Below are 13,369 nucleotides of genomic sequence, written 5' to 3' on the forward strand. Positions count from 1 at the left end.
AGTTAATGGTTTGTTAAATGAGTATGTACACACATATATATGAATAGCAATGTAACAAAAATACAATAAAGACAGGGCTATAACTGTATCTTTGGTCTCTGCCAAATGAATAATATTTACTGTTCTATTTTCTTTGCACCAGACCCAAAATCAACCCCAAGTAAGAATCATGATACATGACTTGTCAAAAATGAGAAACAAATGTGTAACTTCTTCTTTTGAATCATATCTACATATTGATGTCAAAGATAAAGGACCAAAAAAAAAAAAGTAAAGTAAAAACATTTGACAAATCTGTCTGAATTTTAGGTCTCTTTGCAGTAAGCTGCAGAGACATGTGGACTGCTTCATTCAAGACTCTTCAGTCTCTTCCATCTCATAGTTGATCTGATTGTATTGTTTTGATACATTGCTTTTATTTGCTACTGGTATTACGATTTTACCTAGCTTTGCTTCAATGTCATCCAGGATAGCCTGCAGGGAATAGGCAAATTCCTTAAAATGACTCTTTTTGCCTTCAGTTTGGCTCCAGTAGCCACCTGTATGGATACCAATCAGTTTGCAGTCTTCATCAAAAACTGGAGAGCCAGAAGATCCTTCAAAGAAACAAGAGTCATAAGTGATCTGGTTTCCATGAATGTGCCATTTATTTTCAAAACTCCTCTTTCTCATCATATGAATGAACATATCCACTTGTAGATCCTCTCTCTCAATGATGAAGCAGGGGTCCATTCTCTTAATTCCACCATCTGGATGTCCCACAATGCAGATCCCACCACGATTAGGAGGGGGGCCAGGACTGTAATAACTGAGCAACTCAGGACATCCTGTGATTTCATCAGTGTCTTGCAGTTCAAGAAGAGCATAGTCAAGATGCTTGTCAATTTCCACATCGCCATAATAGGTTTTTGCAACATGCTCCTTAACCAGCACACACTTGGTCTCCTTTGCTTCCAGATCTTCATAGCCAAATACTGCTGTGAGGGTCTTTGAAAGCTTCCTGGTGAAAGGGTCAAATTCTCCAATAACATGAGCATTGGTGAGAATGAATCTGTCAAACAGTAAGAAGCCGGTTCCTCTGGCGGATCCCTCCACTCGAATCTGACACACAGAGTCAGAGAATCTCATGAGCTGCTTCACTTTCTTCACCTCAGAGAAACTCTGAACGCTTTTATCATATTCCGCTCTGAAGAATGTTTGAACTTGAGAGTCTTTCAGTTTTTCACGTTTCTTTAATGCATTCACTAAAACTTTGTACTGATTACGGAGAATTTGGAGAATCTCGTCAGGGTCTGGAATTATTTTAAGAGAATTGGTTGAAGTATTTGTGGATTTCATTGTGTTTCTCATTTGGGATTGTTCAGTGTTGGGATGCTGGTTAGGATCTTCTTTCAAATCAGCGGCTGCAGCTTCATTCATTTCAGGGCTAACATCACTCAATACATCTTGGCTATCTGGCTGGTTTTTGTCACTGATAACAATGATCTCGAAATGCTTTCCATCCAGATGCTTTACAGCGTGGGACATTTCATAGATTGTTTCGCTTCCAAGCTCAGAAAGTGCACACCGTTTCTGGAAAAGGACATTGGTGAAGCGTCCGTCACGCTGCAGAGCAGCCTTCAGTTTGTCTTCTTTGAATGCGTACACACAAACATCATCAACCTTCATCCTCAGCTTATTGTTTTTCATTAAGCATTTTACTTTCTTCCCTCCTTTTGTTTTGATGTTAAAGGTTACTAAGTTTTCTGATTCACTAGAGACTGAAGGCCTTCCAGTGGTTTTTTTCTTTGAAGGAACATTTCCACTATTTTTGATGAAGGTTATATCTAAGAGCTCATCATTTTCAATAAGACAGCAGGGGAAATCAGTCTTCACAGCCGCTCTAGGAACTGCTCCTTTGGATCTCTGGATCACTATTTCTTTATCCATGTTGTCTTTTTTCATTTTTCTGAAAGTCTTGTTTGTATTAAGAGCATCAAGCACAGTCTTGGATGTATCACACTCCACGGCATGTTTCTTGGATTTGTAACGGAAATGAAAAGGGTGGCTTTGCCCTTCAGCACTCTGTTAAATCAGAAGAACAATAATAAACAAAAGCATTATTTATTACATCTCTGCATAAAAGATTTGAATACCAAAAGCACAAAGTTTATTGCTATTATTGGGGGGCTGGCATGTTACAACTAATGAATGCATTCAGAGATGTGAAATATTATTTCCAAGCACTGTCCTTGCGAGTATATGACATATGGTATGATTTTTGCTAATAATCCCACATATATACAAATCAGTTGCCAGGCCACCTGAATTTCTCCTGCTGCTCCCAATCTGGGCCATTTGCATGCGCAATATATCCACCTTTTTCTTCCAGTAGGAGTGGGCGCGGCCATTTGTACATTTTATGGGTCTGGCTTCTAGTCTCATCCACATCCAGCTATTTTTAGCTGTGCAAAACAGCTCATTTTGCTGCTTGATATTGAAAATTGGTGTCTTACCATATTTTAATGTATTATCTTAATTATGAAGACAGTGGTTTGTAGTGCAAACAGTTTTACTGTCTACTGCACGTTGTTACTCTTCTCGTTATTTCCCTATAGCGGATAATGAACCGGAAGTCTCGCCCATAGGCTTACGTCCACGTTGAAGAAAAAGGTGGATAGCCTATTCTCAAAACTTTAATCTCATAATTGCTGCGACTTAATTCTTGTAATTTCGACTTTATTCTCAAAATATTTCGACTTTATTCTCGTAATGCTACAACTATTTTCTCGTAATTTTGACTTTTTTCTCAAAATATGACTTTAAATTTTTATTAAGAGCACTAAAACGCCATCATATATGAGAGTAATCAGATATAGACAAGACAACATAAAAGCAATTTTACAACTTACATCACAAAAGGATGCGAATGCGCATGTGAACTTGTATGCTAGTCTTGATGTTTAACTCATTGTGGATGCGCTCTTAACAACGCGCTGAAAAACGGGCAACTAAAGCACAGAGAATTTACAACATTCTGTTACAATCCTGTTCTTATTATAATGTTTTGTGTATGACAGATTGGCGCAGCACATCTTGCACTTAACTGTATTTCATGACCAAAGTGATTCAAGGCATCACTGTGGCCTTTTAAATACAGTTTCACTTTATTTTACCGGTCTGGACAGCATGCTGTCTAAAGATAACAAATCAGACCTCAGATACCATCCAAAATGGCGCAATAACCAATCAGAATTTTTTTAAATTATTTTTTAAAATCGTTTTCATGATCAATCGTCGTTGTCAAGTCCAAGTACTCGTGCCCATCCCTAATCAAAACGGAGTGTTTCAAAAAGAGTGTCAAAAACATGATAGAAAATAGCCTATTCTAAATTGTTTTTTTGATTATAACATTAAAGTACACATCAGAGAACATAAAAAATGCATTCATGACCCCTTTAAATGATTTATAATTCAATGTAAAGTAATGTACCTGCTGAGGATCATATTTTGATGAGGCTGCTTTCTCACATGAATCATCCATCCTTTCCTGTGGGAATGCCAGCAGTAATCTTATAAGTACAATTCTGTCATTGTTTACCTTTATGTTGCGTTTGTTGCCACCAACTTGTATGACTTTCAATCTTTCATAAAACGCAAACAGAGATTGTTACTATAATGTCCAGACTGCTCTGTTTGGTAAACTGTGGCTGTCAAGCTACTTATAATTATAATAAAATATAAATTAATTAAAAAACAAAAGCTTCAGGTTTCAATGTGTGCCATCATGAATGAAACTATAGATCTAGAGAAGAGGGGAAAATGCTAAGGGAAGTCAGTCCCTTATCTAAATCTATTGTACGACTTGAGAAGACATAGAATATAGTAGTATACAAGTCATATGAACTACTTCATTGTGCCTTTTTGTAATTTTTTTAAGTTTGACAGCCTCAGTTCTTGTTCACTTTCAATTTATGGAAAAGAGCAGCTCAGTCATCATCTTTTGTGTTCCACTAAAGAAAAAAAATGACAGAAAAGTGTAAATAATGAGAGAATTTTCAACAAGGAGAGAAAGGTAGTTTGTGGGGAAAATTGGTGCTTTCTATCTTTGATCTCTTATTATAATAGAATTGTAATTAATATGTGATTAAAAAATACAAATATATATGTACAGTTGTTCAGCTTTTTCTACTTTAATCATTGCTCAGTGTTATTAAAGAAAGGCGAAGTAGACTTGGGAGGTCTTGCTGCAGCAATATAATGGAAGGTCAGCCAGATGTGTTAAGTGGCTGACATCAGACTAGGACATTCAGACAACAGACACTCAAGTGAATACCACTGAAGAAAAAGGGGGTTGTCATTAAATTGTGATTAATTATTAATATATGTGATCTACCTGCTTCAGGACTTTTGAGGGTCTCTCTTCAGCTTCTTTTTTGCACAAATTATCCATTGTTTCCTGAAAGATTGTTAACAGTGTTGTTTATACATCGTTTTTTTCTCTCTCTGAGATGCTTGTAAAGACAACACAATAACCTTGGATATGGCAAAATGTTATATAATTAGTAACAAACATGACTGGGTACTCTTAAATTATTTTCAATTAATTGTAATGCAGGGTTGTTCTGAGGTTTTCTATAAGCTCATTTGTCATTTGTACTCTTCAGTTTTGCTTTGGTGTATCTTAAAGTCAATGTAATGCAAAACAAACGATAATTTAAAATATAGCTGCAAGCAGCAATTAAGGGGCCAAGCACAACAGAGGCAGAATGAGGAGCAAGCATGGCTGGGAGGATCAGACCAAACGCAACAATGAGTAATTTAAGACATTTTAAGGTGAATTTACTCAAACTGGCTGATAAATCATAAATTCAATCATTATTAATATGATTAAATGGTTTTACCAATTCTGACCAATAGGTGGTGCTGTTACCGAATTGATGTGGTGTGGTCAGTGCCAGGTGACAATGACACACACACAGTTTGGTGTCAATATGTCAAAGCTTTGCAGAGATACAGCCTCAGATGCAGTTTGGCATCATGCCATCAAATTTGTTAATGTGGTAAACGTAAACCATTTCATCTATCGACACGGAATCCATAACTTTTTGCTGACATGATCTGAACATGATTTGGGTCGAATTTGGTGAAAATTGGACCAACGTCTAGGAGGAGTTCGAAAATGTAGGTTTTCAATGTAAATTAAAATGGCAGACAGTAATTTCAGCTGATTATGGCATAATTGGTATCAAGGTTCTCAGCATAATCTAAGGAATCTAAAAGACCAGTCACATGACAAGAGGCAAAACTGTTTATAAGCTATTAGCATTTTATTTTTTTTTACACATTTCATTGTTACTGGTTAATGGCTACATTATACATATTATGGTTTATCACTTTTGACCTGTGGCACTGTTGTCAAATTGATGTGGTGTGGTCAATGTGAGGTGACAATTGCACACAGGAAGTTTGCAGAGATACAGCCTCAGATGCAGTTTGGCATCATTACAGCAAATTCAATGATGTGTTAAACAATAACAATTTAAAAGTTATTAAATTTTGGTTAAATTCAAATCTGACTCCATTTTATTATGACCTTGAATTTAGGTTGAAATGCAAATTGGTTGGTTGTCTGTTTCTAATTAGTATTCTTCTGACATTTGATTATTCTAGTTAACTCTTACTTTATATTTACTCGTTCATTAGGAATCTATGTCACTCAGGGTGTATCACGCCGGCCGATGTACGTGTACCCCCACGTTCACAAACTCTCCAGTCTGATCATTACTCAGAGGTTATGACTAACTATTTAATAGACCGCCTCATGCTTGTCATTCTTTAAATAGTGGTTCTGTTTAGCCCCCTACAGTCACCTATGTAACAACTTAGTTAAAGCTCAAACAAAATCAGAGGTTATGGCTAGCACTATGAAATATGTTAATACTTCCATAGTGTTTTATCTAGCCCCCTATAGTTAGTCTAACTATATAACAACTTGAATAAATCTTAGGCAATAATCAGAGGTTATGGCTAGTACTATGAAATATGCCCGAACCATGCTAGTACTCCAATAGTATTTTGTCCAGCCCCCCATAGTTAATGCAACTGCATAACAACTTAACTAAAGTCAAGCAGTTAGCCAGAAATCTATAATCTCACCTGATGTGCACCATGCTCCATCTAACCTGAGATTTAGTATGTACTAACCCTGGACGCAGATTTGCGGTAACATACGCCTTCACTTAATTTACTTAAGAAAATAATTTCAGAGTAGGTCAGAATAAAATCAAATGTAACAATTTATTATCAGTCAGGTAAATATGTATTATGCCAATTATATAGCCAATTCAAAGATATCAAATCATATCAATACAAGACATCAAATAAATAAAGATAAATCTACGAGTAAAAGATGCATACCTGACCTTAGTATGGAGTGTAGAGACACACACACCACACTATGGGCTTTCTGGCTACAGAATCGCCCCGACCCTTTTGCTGCAATCCTTTAAATACAAAACCAAGATAAAACATCGCTACAGAATCGCCCCGATCTTCTTGCAGTTTTCACTTAAGTACCTTAAGACCAAGACAATCATTCCCCAAAATGGAGAGAGGAACTAACAATTGAAATTTGCATTGATCAAGTAGAGTTAACACCTTTTGGGACAGAAAGTAATTTGCATGAAAGACACTGGACAACGGCACACCCTCTATAATGAGCTAAATATCTCTAAACTCTTAGGATCTGTATAACCTTTTAGTTTACTTCTTGTAAGAATGAGACCATTGTACCAGACGCCCTGAGACAATACAAATGATACCAAACATGACTGTAAATATCACCTGCATTCATGTAGAACATTATATTAAACTACTGACCATTCTGAGTGAGCTGAATGAAGGGAAGGATGGGTGAGGGGAAGGAAGGGGATGAGAAGGAACTAATGCATAGGTGAGAGAGACGTTTTCCCACATTTTCTCTCAGTGAGATGCATTACCGCGGGAAGTAGGGGTGCTGAGGGTGCTGCAGCACCCCCTGGCATGTAGCCCAAGAAAAAATGGGGGGCTGGGGGTGCGGTGTTAAAAATAACAAAAAATAAATAAAAACTAATTTTATTAATTTGTATACTCATTAAAATGAATAGAAAAAAGAAGCCTAAGCCTACAATGACAATAAGCAACAGTAAAACATGAATTTAGTTGAATCAAATTGATTGTGAAAGTCGTTTCAACTTAAACTGACTTAAGAAGGCGTTTGGTGCCATGACTTTTTGATTATATTATTACCTGTAACATCTGTGCCATATCCAAATCAAGAATTAACAACCATTTCTACAGCCATTGCAAAGATATGAGAAAGTTCGATAGCATCTATTTACCTCAGCAGCAAACCAATCTCGCATTCTCGCTTCTACAGCGCTGATTTTGATCTTTAACGTTAGATCTTTCCTATTCTTGGAACAAAATTAATGCTTAAGGTTGATTCAGTATTACTCTTAATGGAAAAAAAAATCCCACACACAACTACAATAACAAAGTAGCTTATATTAAACATAAAACTTTTATTAATAGAACGAATAAGACATACCCGCATTGTAACAAATAAATAAAAGGTTTTTGGATTTTCCCCTTACTTCAAATGAATGCTTAGTTTGGCTCATTAATTAATAATAATAATAATAATAATGAAGGCTATACAATAAAACAGTACAATGACAAATTCACTTAGGCTATATTAAACTTTGAACTTTTATTAACAATATGAATAAGGAAAATATGTTTTACCCGCATTTTAACACAAATAAATAAATGGTCTTTGGATTTCCTCTTTCTTTAAAACGATCGTAGTTTGTGGTTCATTGTTTTATTTACTTATTTAAAAAAAATAATAAAAACACAGGAACAATAAAGACAAACTCGCTTATATTAAACGAAGAAATGAAACTTTTATTAACAAAACTTGCGCTTTTGGATCATAGTGTCTCGCATCACTCTCGTCACGTGACCAACCCACAATATTTTTTTTAAAGGGGTCATATGATGCGATTTCAAGTTTTCCTTTCTCTTTGGAGTTACAAGCTGTTCGTGAATAGATAAGATCCCTAAAGTTGCAAAGACTAAAGTCTCAAACCCAAAGAGATATTCTTTATAAAAGATAAGACTCGTCCACGCCCTCCTAAAATGCCTCGTTTAAACACGCCCCCACATGTCTACGTCACTGTGTGGGATGATTTGCATAACACCGCCCTAATGTTCACACAAAGAAAGAAGGCTGTTTCTGGTTAAGTTAAGTCAACTGTTAAGTTCCAGAACAGTTCAAACCAAATATTCGTGTGTGTGCAACGCATTTTACGGAGGACTGTTTCTTGAACCTACAATGCCGGCTGTTCTGACTCACAACATGTAAGTATGTTTTCATATTTAAAGAATTTGCCACAGATTATTCAAACACCAGTTTTGAGCAGTGTAGAGTAGCGCTTGTTGTTTGTCGTTTCTCCGATCACAAATGCAGACATGGTTTTATGTTTACGCTTTTTTTTACAAAACACGTAAAAAGACTATAGAAGTCATTATAATCCGTAAATATGTCCCCACTGGATGCAACAAATGCCTCGTTTATAATGGATTATAATGTTTTTGTCTCGTCACTCCGGCCGGGACACGCATAAACACATTGCATTACACCAAATACACAAAATAATGTTCTTTTTAGCAACGTCATATGACCCCATTAAGCGATTAGTAGACTAATTGGACATTTATATTAATAAACCATATAATTCATAATAATTAGCCTTTAATTGCCTATAGCCTATCAGCACTCAAGCGCACACATGAAGCTTGCCACAGCGCACCGGCAGAAGTAATGATTATGAATGCTTCTGGAAAAAAACAGCGAGAAGACTGCCTTAACATTATAATAATTCATTGATAAGTGTTTTCTGTATTTTCGGCTGCAGTGAAGTCGACGACACTGACTCATCTCCACAGTGGGTGTGCACGTTTCATATGGATTACATTATTATTACATAATCTGAAAATATTTGTTTTACATTTGAATTGGTTAATTTAAAAGTAGACATTTTCTATATATATATTTTTCATGTGTGTGAGGCAAACACTGTTCGATTCAATTTTTTTTTTTTTTGACGCGCTCAAGTTCAGATAGACCTAGATGGCAGAAAGCGCACCCTCATTGCTTTCATTATTTTACAAAAGCACAACGTTTTGTTGTTACTGTGAGTGCACACAAATAAAAGTAGACCTTTCACAGATTCAAAAGATGTATTACACTGACAGAGTATTTTAAGTTAAATGCAAATGATCACACTGGCTGTCATGCAGTTAACTGTCATGCAGTGAGCTCGTTACTGTTCAGCTTCCACACTCCGCACGAACAATTCAATAGCGCAAATTTTTCTAGGTTAAAGGGTTACTCCACCCCAAAATGAAAATTTTGTCATTAATCACTTACCCCCATGTCGTTCCAAACCCGTAAAAGCTTCGTTCGTCTTCGGAACACAATTTAAAGGGGTGGTTCAGTGGTTTTTTTCTAGGCTTGATTGTGTTTATGGGGTGCAGTCTAACATGTGTTAATGTTTCGTTTTTTAAAAAACGCATTATTTTTCACATAACTAACTAATGTTAAAAAAGTGAAATCGCAATGAACCACCCCTTTAAGATACTTTGGATGAAAACCGGGAGGTTGTGACTGTCCCATTCACTGCCAAGTAAATTACACTGTCAAGGTCTAGAAAAGTATGAAAGATGTCGTCAGAATTGTCCTTCTGCCATCAGTGGTTCAACCGTAACATTATGAAGCGACGAGAATACTTTTTTGTGCGCAAAGAAAACAAAATATCAACTTTATTCAACTTTTTCTTCTGTCTAATGAAAATGCGTATCAATAGCACGTTTTTTATGTTTCTATTTGGCGTGCTATTTATATGCAGAAATTGACTTTGGCTTGCGTATGATATGCATGTGCTTGGCGTGCATATAATATGCACTTTCTTGGCGTGTGTATGATATGGAGTTTTGGCGTATATATAATAAGCACCTACCCCACACCCCTAATCCTAATCATTGCATATCATATGCACGCCAAATTCAATTTCTGCGTATAAATAGTATGTCAAATAGAAACAGAAAATCGTGCTATTGATATGCACTTTCATGAGATCTGGTAGTTAATTATAGTAATGTAATGATACCATGTAATGATGCTGCTACTTACATGTTTCAGATGATTGAAACGAACGTTTGGATGTCCTGACTGATGTACTGTAATTACCACATAGACCAGCTGTTAATGATCTGTCTGTCACAGACAACGTGACCAAAGTCCCTTTAAGACAAGTCATGTCACTCGGCGGCCATCTTTGAAACGCCTCTCAGGCATGCAAGTTTAACTCCTATCTCTTTGAATGGGGAAACATCAAATTCTACAAAACTGTTCACTAAGCTTGCGATTAAATTTCATATTTGAAATCACCAAAGAAATCCGATATCAACTGTGTCATAAATGTTGTTTATTTTGCTCAAATAGCATTATAAAAAGTGTATTATTCAGGCTAGATTAGCCAGTGCGCATGCGCAGTCCTGAGCGCATGTCTCAACACTGACTGTTTCTATAGTAACCGGGACTTCTAACGGCAGCTGCAGTGACGTGCTGACTTTACCGATTAGCGATTGGCTCCTTCATTCAGAAGGCGGGGCTTCCTGCGATTGAGCGGCCATATTGAGCGTTGCATTTTTCCCCATTCAAAACTATACGAGTGACACATCTTGGGTATTCTATAGTCTTTGACGTGACTTAGCCAGTTCCTGTGGATTTTTTGTTCTGCGATTAAGCGACTAATGAAATTTTGATCAACTAAGCATCTTCTGGTTGACTAATGGCCGACATGGGAAGATTGGATATTGTTTGACTCGGAATATTGCACTGGATCTAAAGACCAGTCTTGTGATTTTTGGCCAAACTGTTCAGAAGTTATAAGCAAAAATATTCATTTTTCATATCTCCTGACCACTAGGTGGCACTGTGCCGAAACTGTGCAGCTACCCTTAGGTCATCGTCAATATAAAACACACCAAGTTTGGTTTGATTGCGCTAAAGCATTGTACAGATTTAGTCTTTTGTCCATTTTGGCATGTTCTTCGTCAAATTCGTTCACACGTTATTCGAGAATGGTTTGACTAATCAACTTGAATTTCAAGTTTTTGCCAGCATTGTCTGAAGATGATCTGAGCTAATTTTGGTGAAAACCAGACAAATCAGACCCTAGGATGAGTTTGAATAAGTAGGTTTTTCCAAATAATTAAAAATTGCAAAAAAAATCCTGACCCGTAGAATTTAAAATTTTGGTGTCCCTTTGACTCGGCATGAGCTAAGGAATCAGAGGGGAAAAAATAATTTTGCCTCTAAACTTTATGGTTCAAAAGTTATTAGCATAAACATATGTGCAAATTTGAACTGTTGATGGTGCTAGAGAGTTAGAGAATGAGTTAGAGAATCCAAACTTGCAATGGTTAATGTTGAGACTGTCCTCTATCTGTGTGCCAAAATTCATAACTTTCCCGCAAGCGGTTCTATGGGCTGCCATAAACTCCCAGAGCAGAAGAAGAATAAGAACGCTAATGATTACAATAGGTTCCTACGAACCTTCGGTGTTGGCCCCTAATAATATTGTGTATGAAAAACTCTCTTATGCTCTCAGTCTGTCCACGCCCTGTGAAAGGAATCGAAAGTTACTGAAAGTGTTGCGACATGCTGAATACCTGCCAAAAGTGTCAGAGATAAACTGATTTTCCAACTCTCTGCCTCTAGTCTATATTTACACAATATTGCTGAATTTCTAATGTAGCGGACAAGAAACTAGGCCACATTTAGTTAATATTCCAAATAAAGAAAACTAATTTTGTAAGGAAAGCAGAAAAACTTTACCTTGTCAAATGTAAAAAGAATCTGGATGGTACAGGATACTGTCCAAATAAGTGACGTCTTGACTTCTGTTTTTTCGGTCCACACACACTCGTGTTGCTCTGAACTGATCGCCCTCGTAGCAGCTAGCAGGTACGTAAGTGAACTTTATTCGAAACTCCCCTGGTACAAACCCCCCACCTAGGGGACGAGGCTGAACTAGGGGCGTGGTTCACTCAGTGGCGATCTCACCAGTCAGATATCACAACAACAAATAAGCCTCTAAGTAAAAGCTTTTAAATCAAAGTACCTTATGGGATACCAAACACACCAAACGTGGGACGAAACAGCACAGTATTAAAGAGTTCGCGCCACGCGGACACTACTCAGTTCATACTGATTCGCAGAAGTTCCTGTGTTTTTCCCTGCACATGACATAATGAAGATCAGTATTAAGTTATTACATTTCTTTTGCTTATTATCTTTCATAATACTACATGTAGGGTAGAATGGGGGGAAACACCCGCCTTAAGGACTGTGTAATTGTTTTCTGTGAAACAAAAGTTGAATTTGTCCAGAAGAGTTATCATAGTTTTGACCAGGGGCGTAGATTACGCGGGGGACGTGTCCCCCCCCACATTTAATATCACGTAAATTCGTCCCCCGCACTTTTTCGGGCAAGTGTGTTCGCATAGAGGTTTTCAAGAGCTGGTGTGAATAAATATAGATTTAAATTCAAAGAGACAGGATAGTCTGTGCATGATCTGATGTTTTATTCGGAGAGGCTAACTTGAGGTCATTTTTAAATATAAAGTCCAGATATTTTTATTCAACCAACTAGTTAGAATACATTTGATGGAAAAACAAAGGATTTGATGTTCAGAACAGAGTAACTACAGTAATTAAGCCATGCCCCCTGGAGGCGTTTTACCCCACAGACTGTTTGAAAAAAAAAACTGGATACACATCATGAACAGCTGATCATCAGCTGATACAAGCTTGACTGACGTGGCCTGCCTGAACTAACGCGATGCTCGATTATTCTCATATCATTTTTTTACATTTACTTTTAGTCATTTAGCAGACGCTTTTATCCAAAGCGACTTACAAATGAGGACAATAAAAGCAGTCAAAACTAACAAAAAAGCAACAATATATAAGTGCAAATGACAAGTCTCGGTTACACGTAGCAAGGTGTATATATATATATACATATACATATATGTCGCACGTGCTACGAAAAAACTGGTCTGTGCGATGAATAAATTTACCACTGTAGCACGCGTGCGATACAGTTTTGCATGTTCATAACACAGCCGCTTAATAGTGTGAAGTGATTTCATTGTGCTTGTTTGTGTGTGTGAGATTGATTATACTTGGTAGTTAGGGGTGTGCAATATGATGATTTTTGATCGTGGACGATTAAAATGTCTCCACGATCTGCTTTTGAAGAAATATAATTGT

General features: G+C 36.9%; 1 protein-coding gene across 3 annotated transcripts; it reads right to left on the reverse strand.

The window, feature by feature from the left end:
- Nucleotides 1–14: 14 nt before the first annotated feature.
- Nucleotides 15–12,075, reverse strand: LOC107725158 (protein FAM111A-like). Of its 3 annotated transcripts, none has more exons than XM_016534327.1 (4): nucleotides 11,930–12,075; nucleotides 4,376–4,438; nucleotides 3,473–3,529; nucleotides 15–2,064 (listed from the first exon to the last, which is right to left on the reverse strand). In XM_016534327.1, exons 2-4 carry the CDS (start codon nucleotides 4,430–4,432, stop codon nucleotides 352–354), a joined length of 1,827 nt encoding a protein of 608 aa, XP_016389813.1. In that variant the 5' UTR covers nucleotides 4,433–4,438; nucleotides 11,930–12,075; the 3' UTR covers nucleotides 15–351. The 3 variants fall into 3 exon arrangements, with proteins under 3 accessions (XP_016389813.1, XP_016389812.1, XP_016389814.1); XM_016534326.1 differs by lacking the exon at nucleotides 11,930–12,075 and adding an exon at nucleotides 7,362–7,473; XM_016534328.1 differs by lacking the exon at nucleotides 11,930–12,075 and having other exon boundaries at nucleotides 3,473–3,623; nucleotides 4,376–4,419.
- Nucleotides 12,076–13,369: the final 1,294 nt, after the last annotated feature.

The sequence above is a fragment of the Sinocyclocheilus rhinocerous genome, unplaced genomic scaffold, assembly GCF_001515625.1.
Source record: "Sinocyclocheilus rhinocerous isolate Xijiao unplaced genomic scaffold, SAMN03320098_v1.1 scaffold1295, whole genome shotgun sequence".
Taxonomy (NCBI): domain Eukaryota; kingdom Metazoa; phylum Chordata; class Actinopteri; order Cypriniformes; family Cyprinidae; genus Sinocyclocheilus; species Sinocyclocheilus rhinocerous.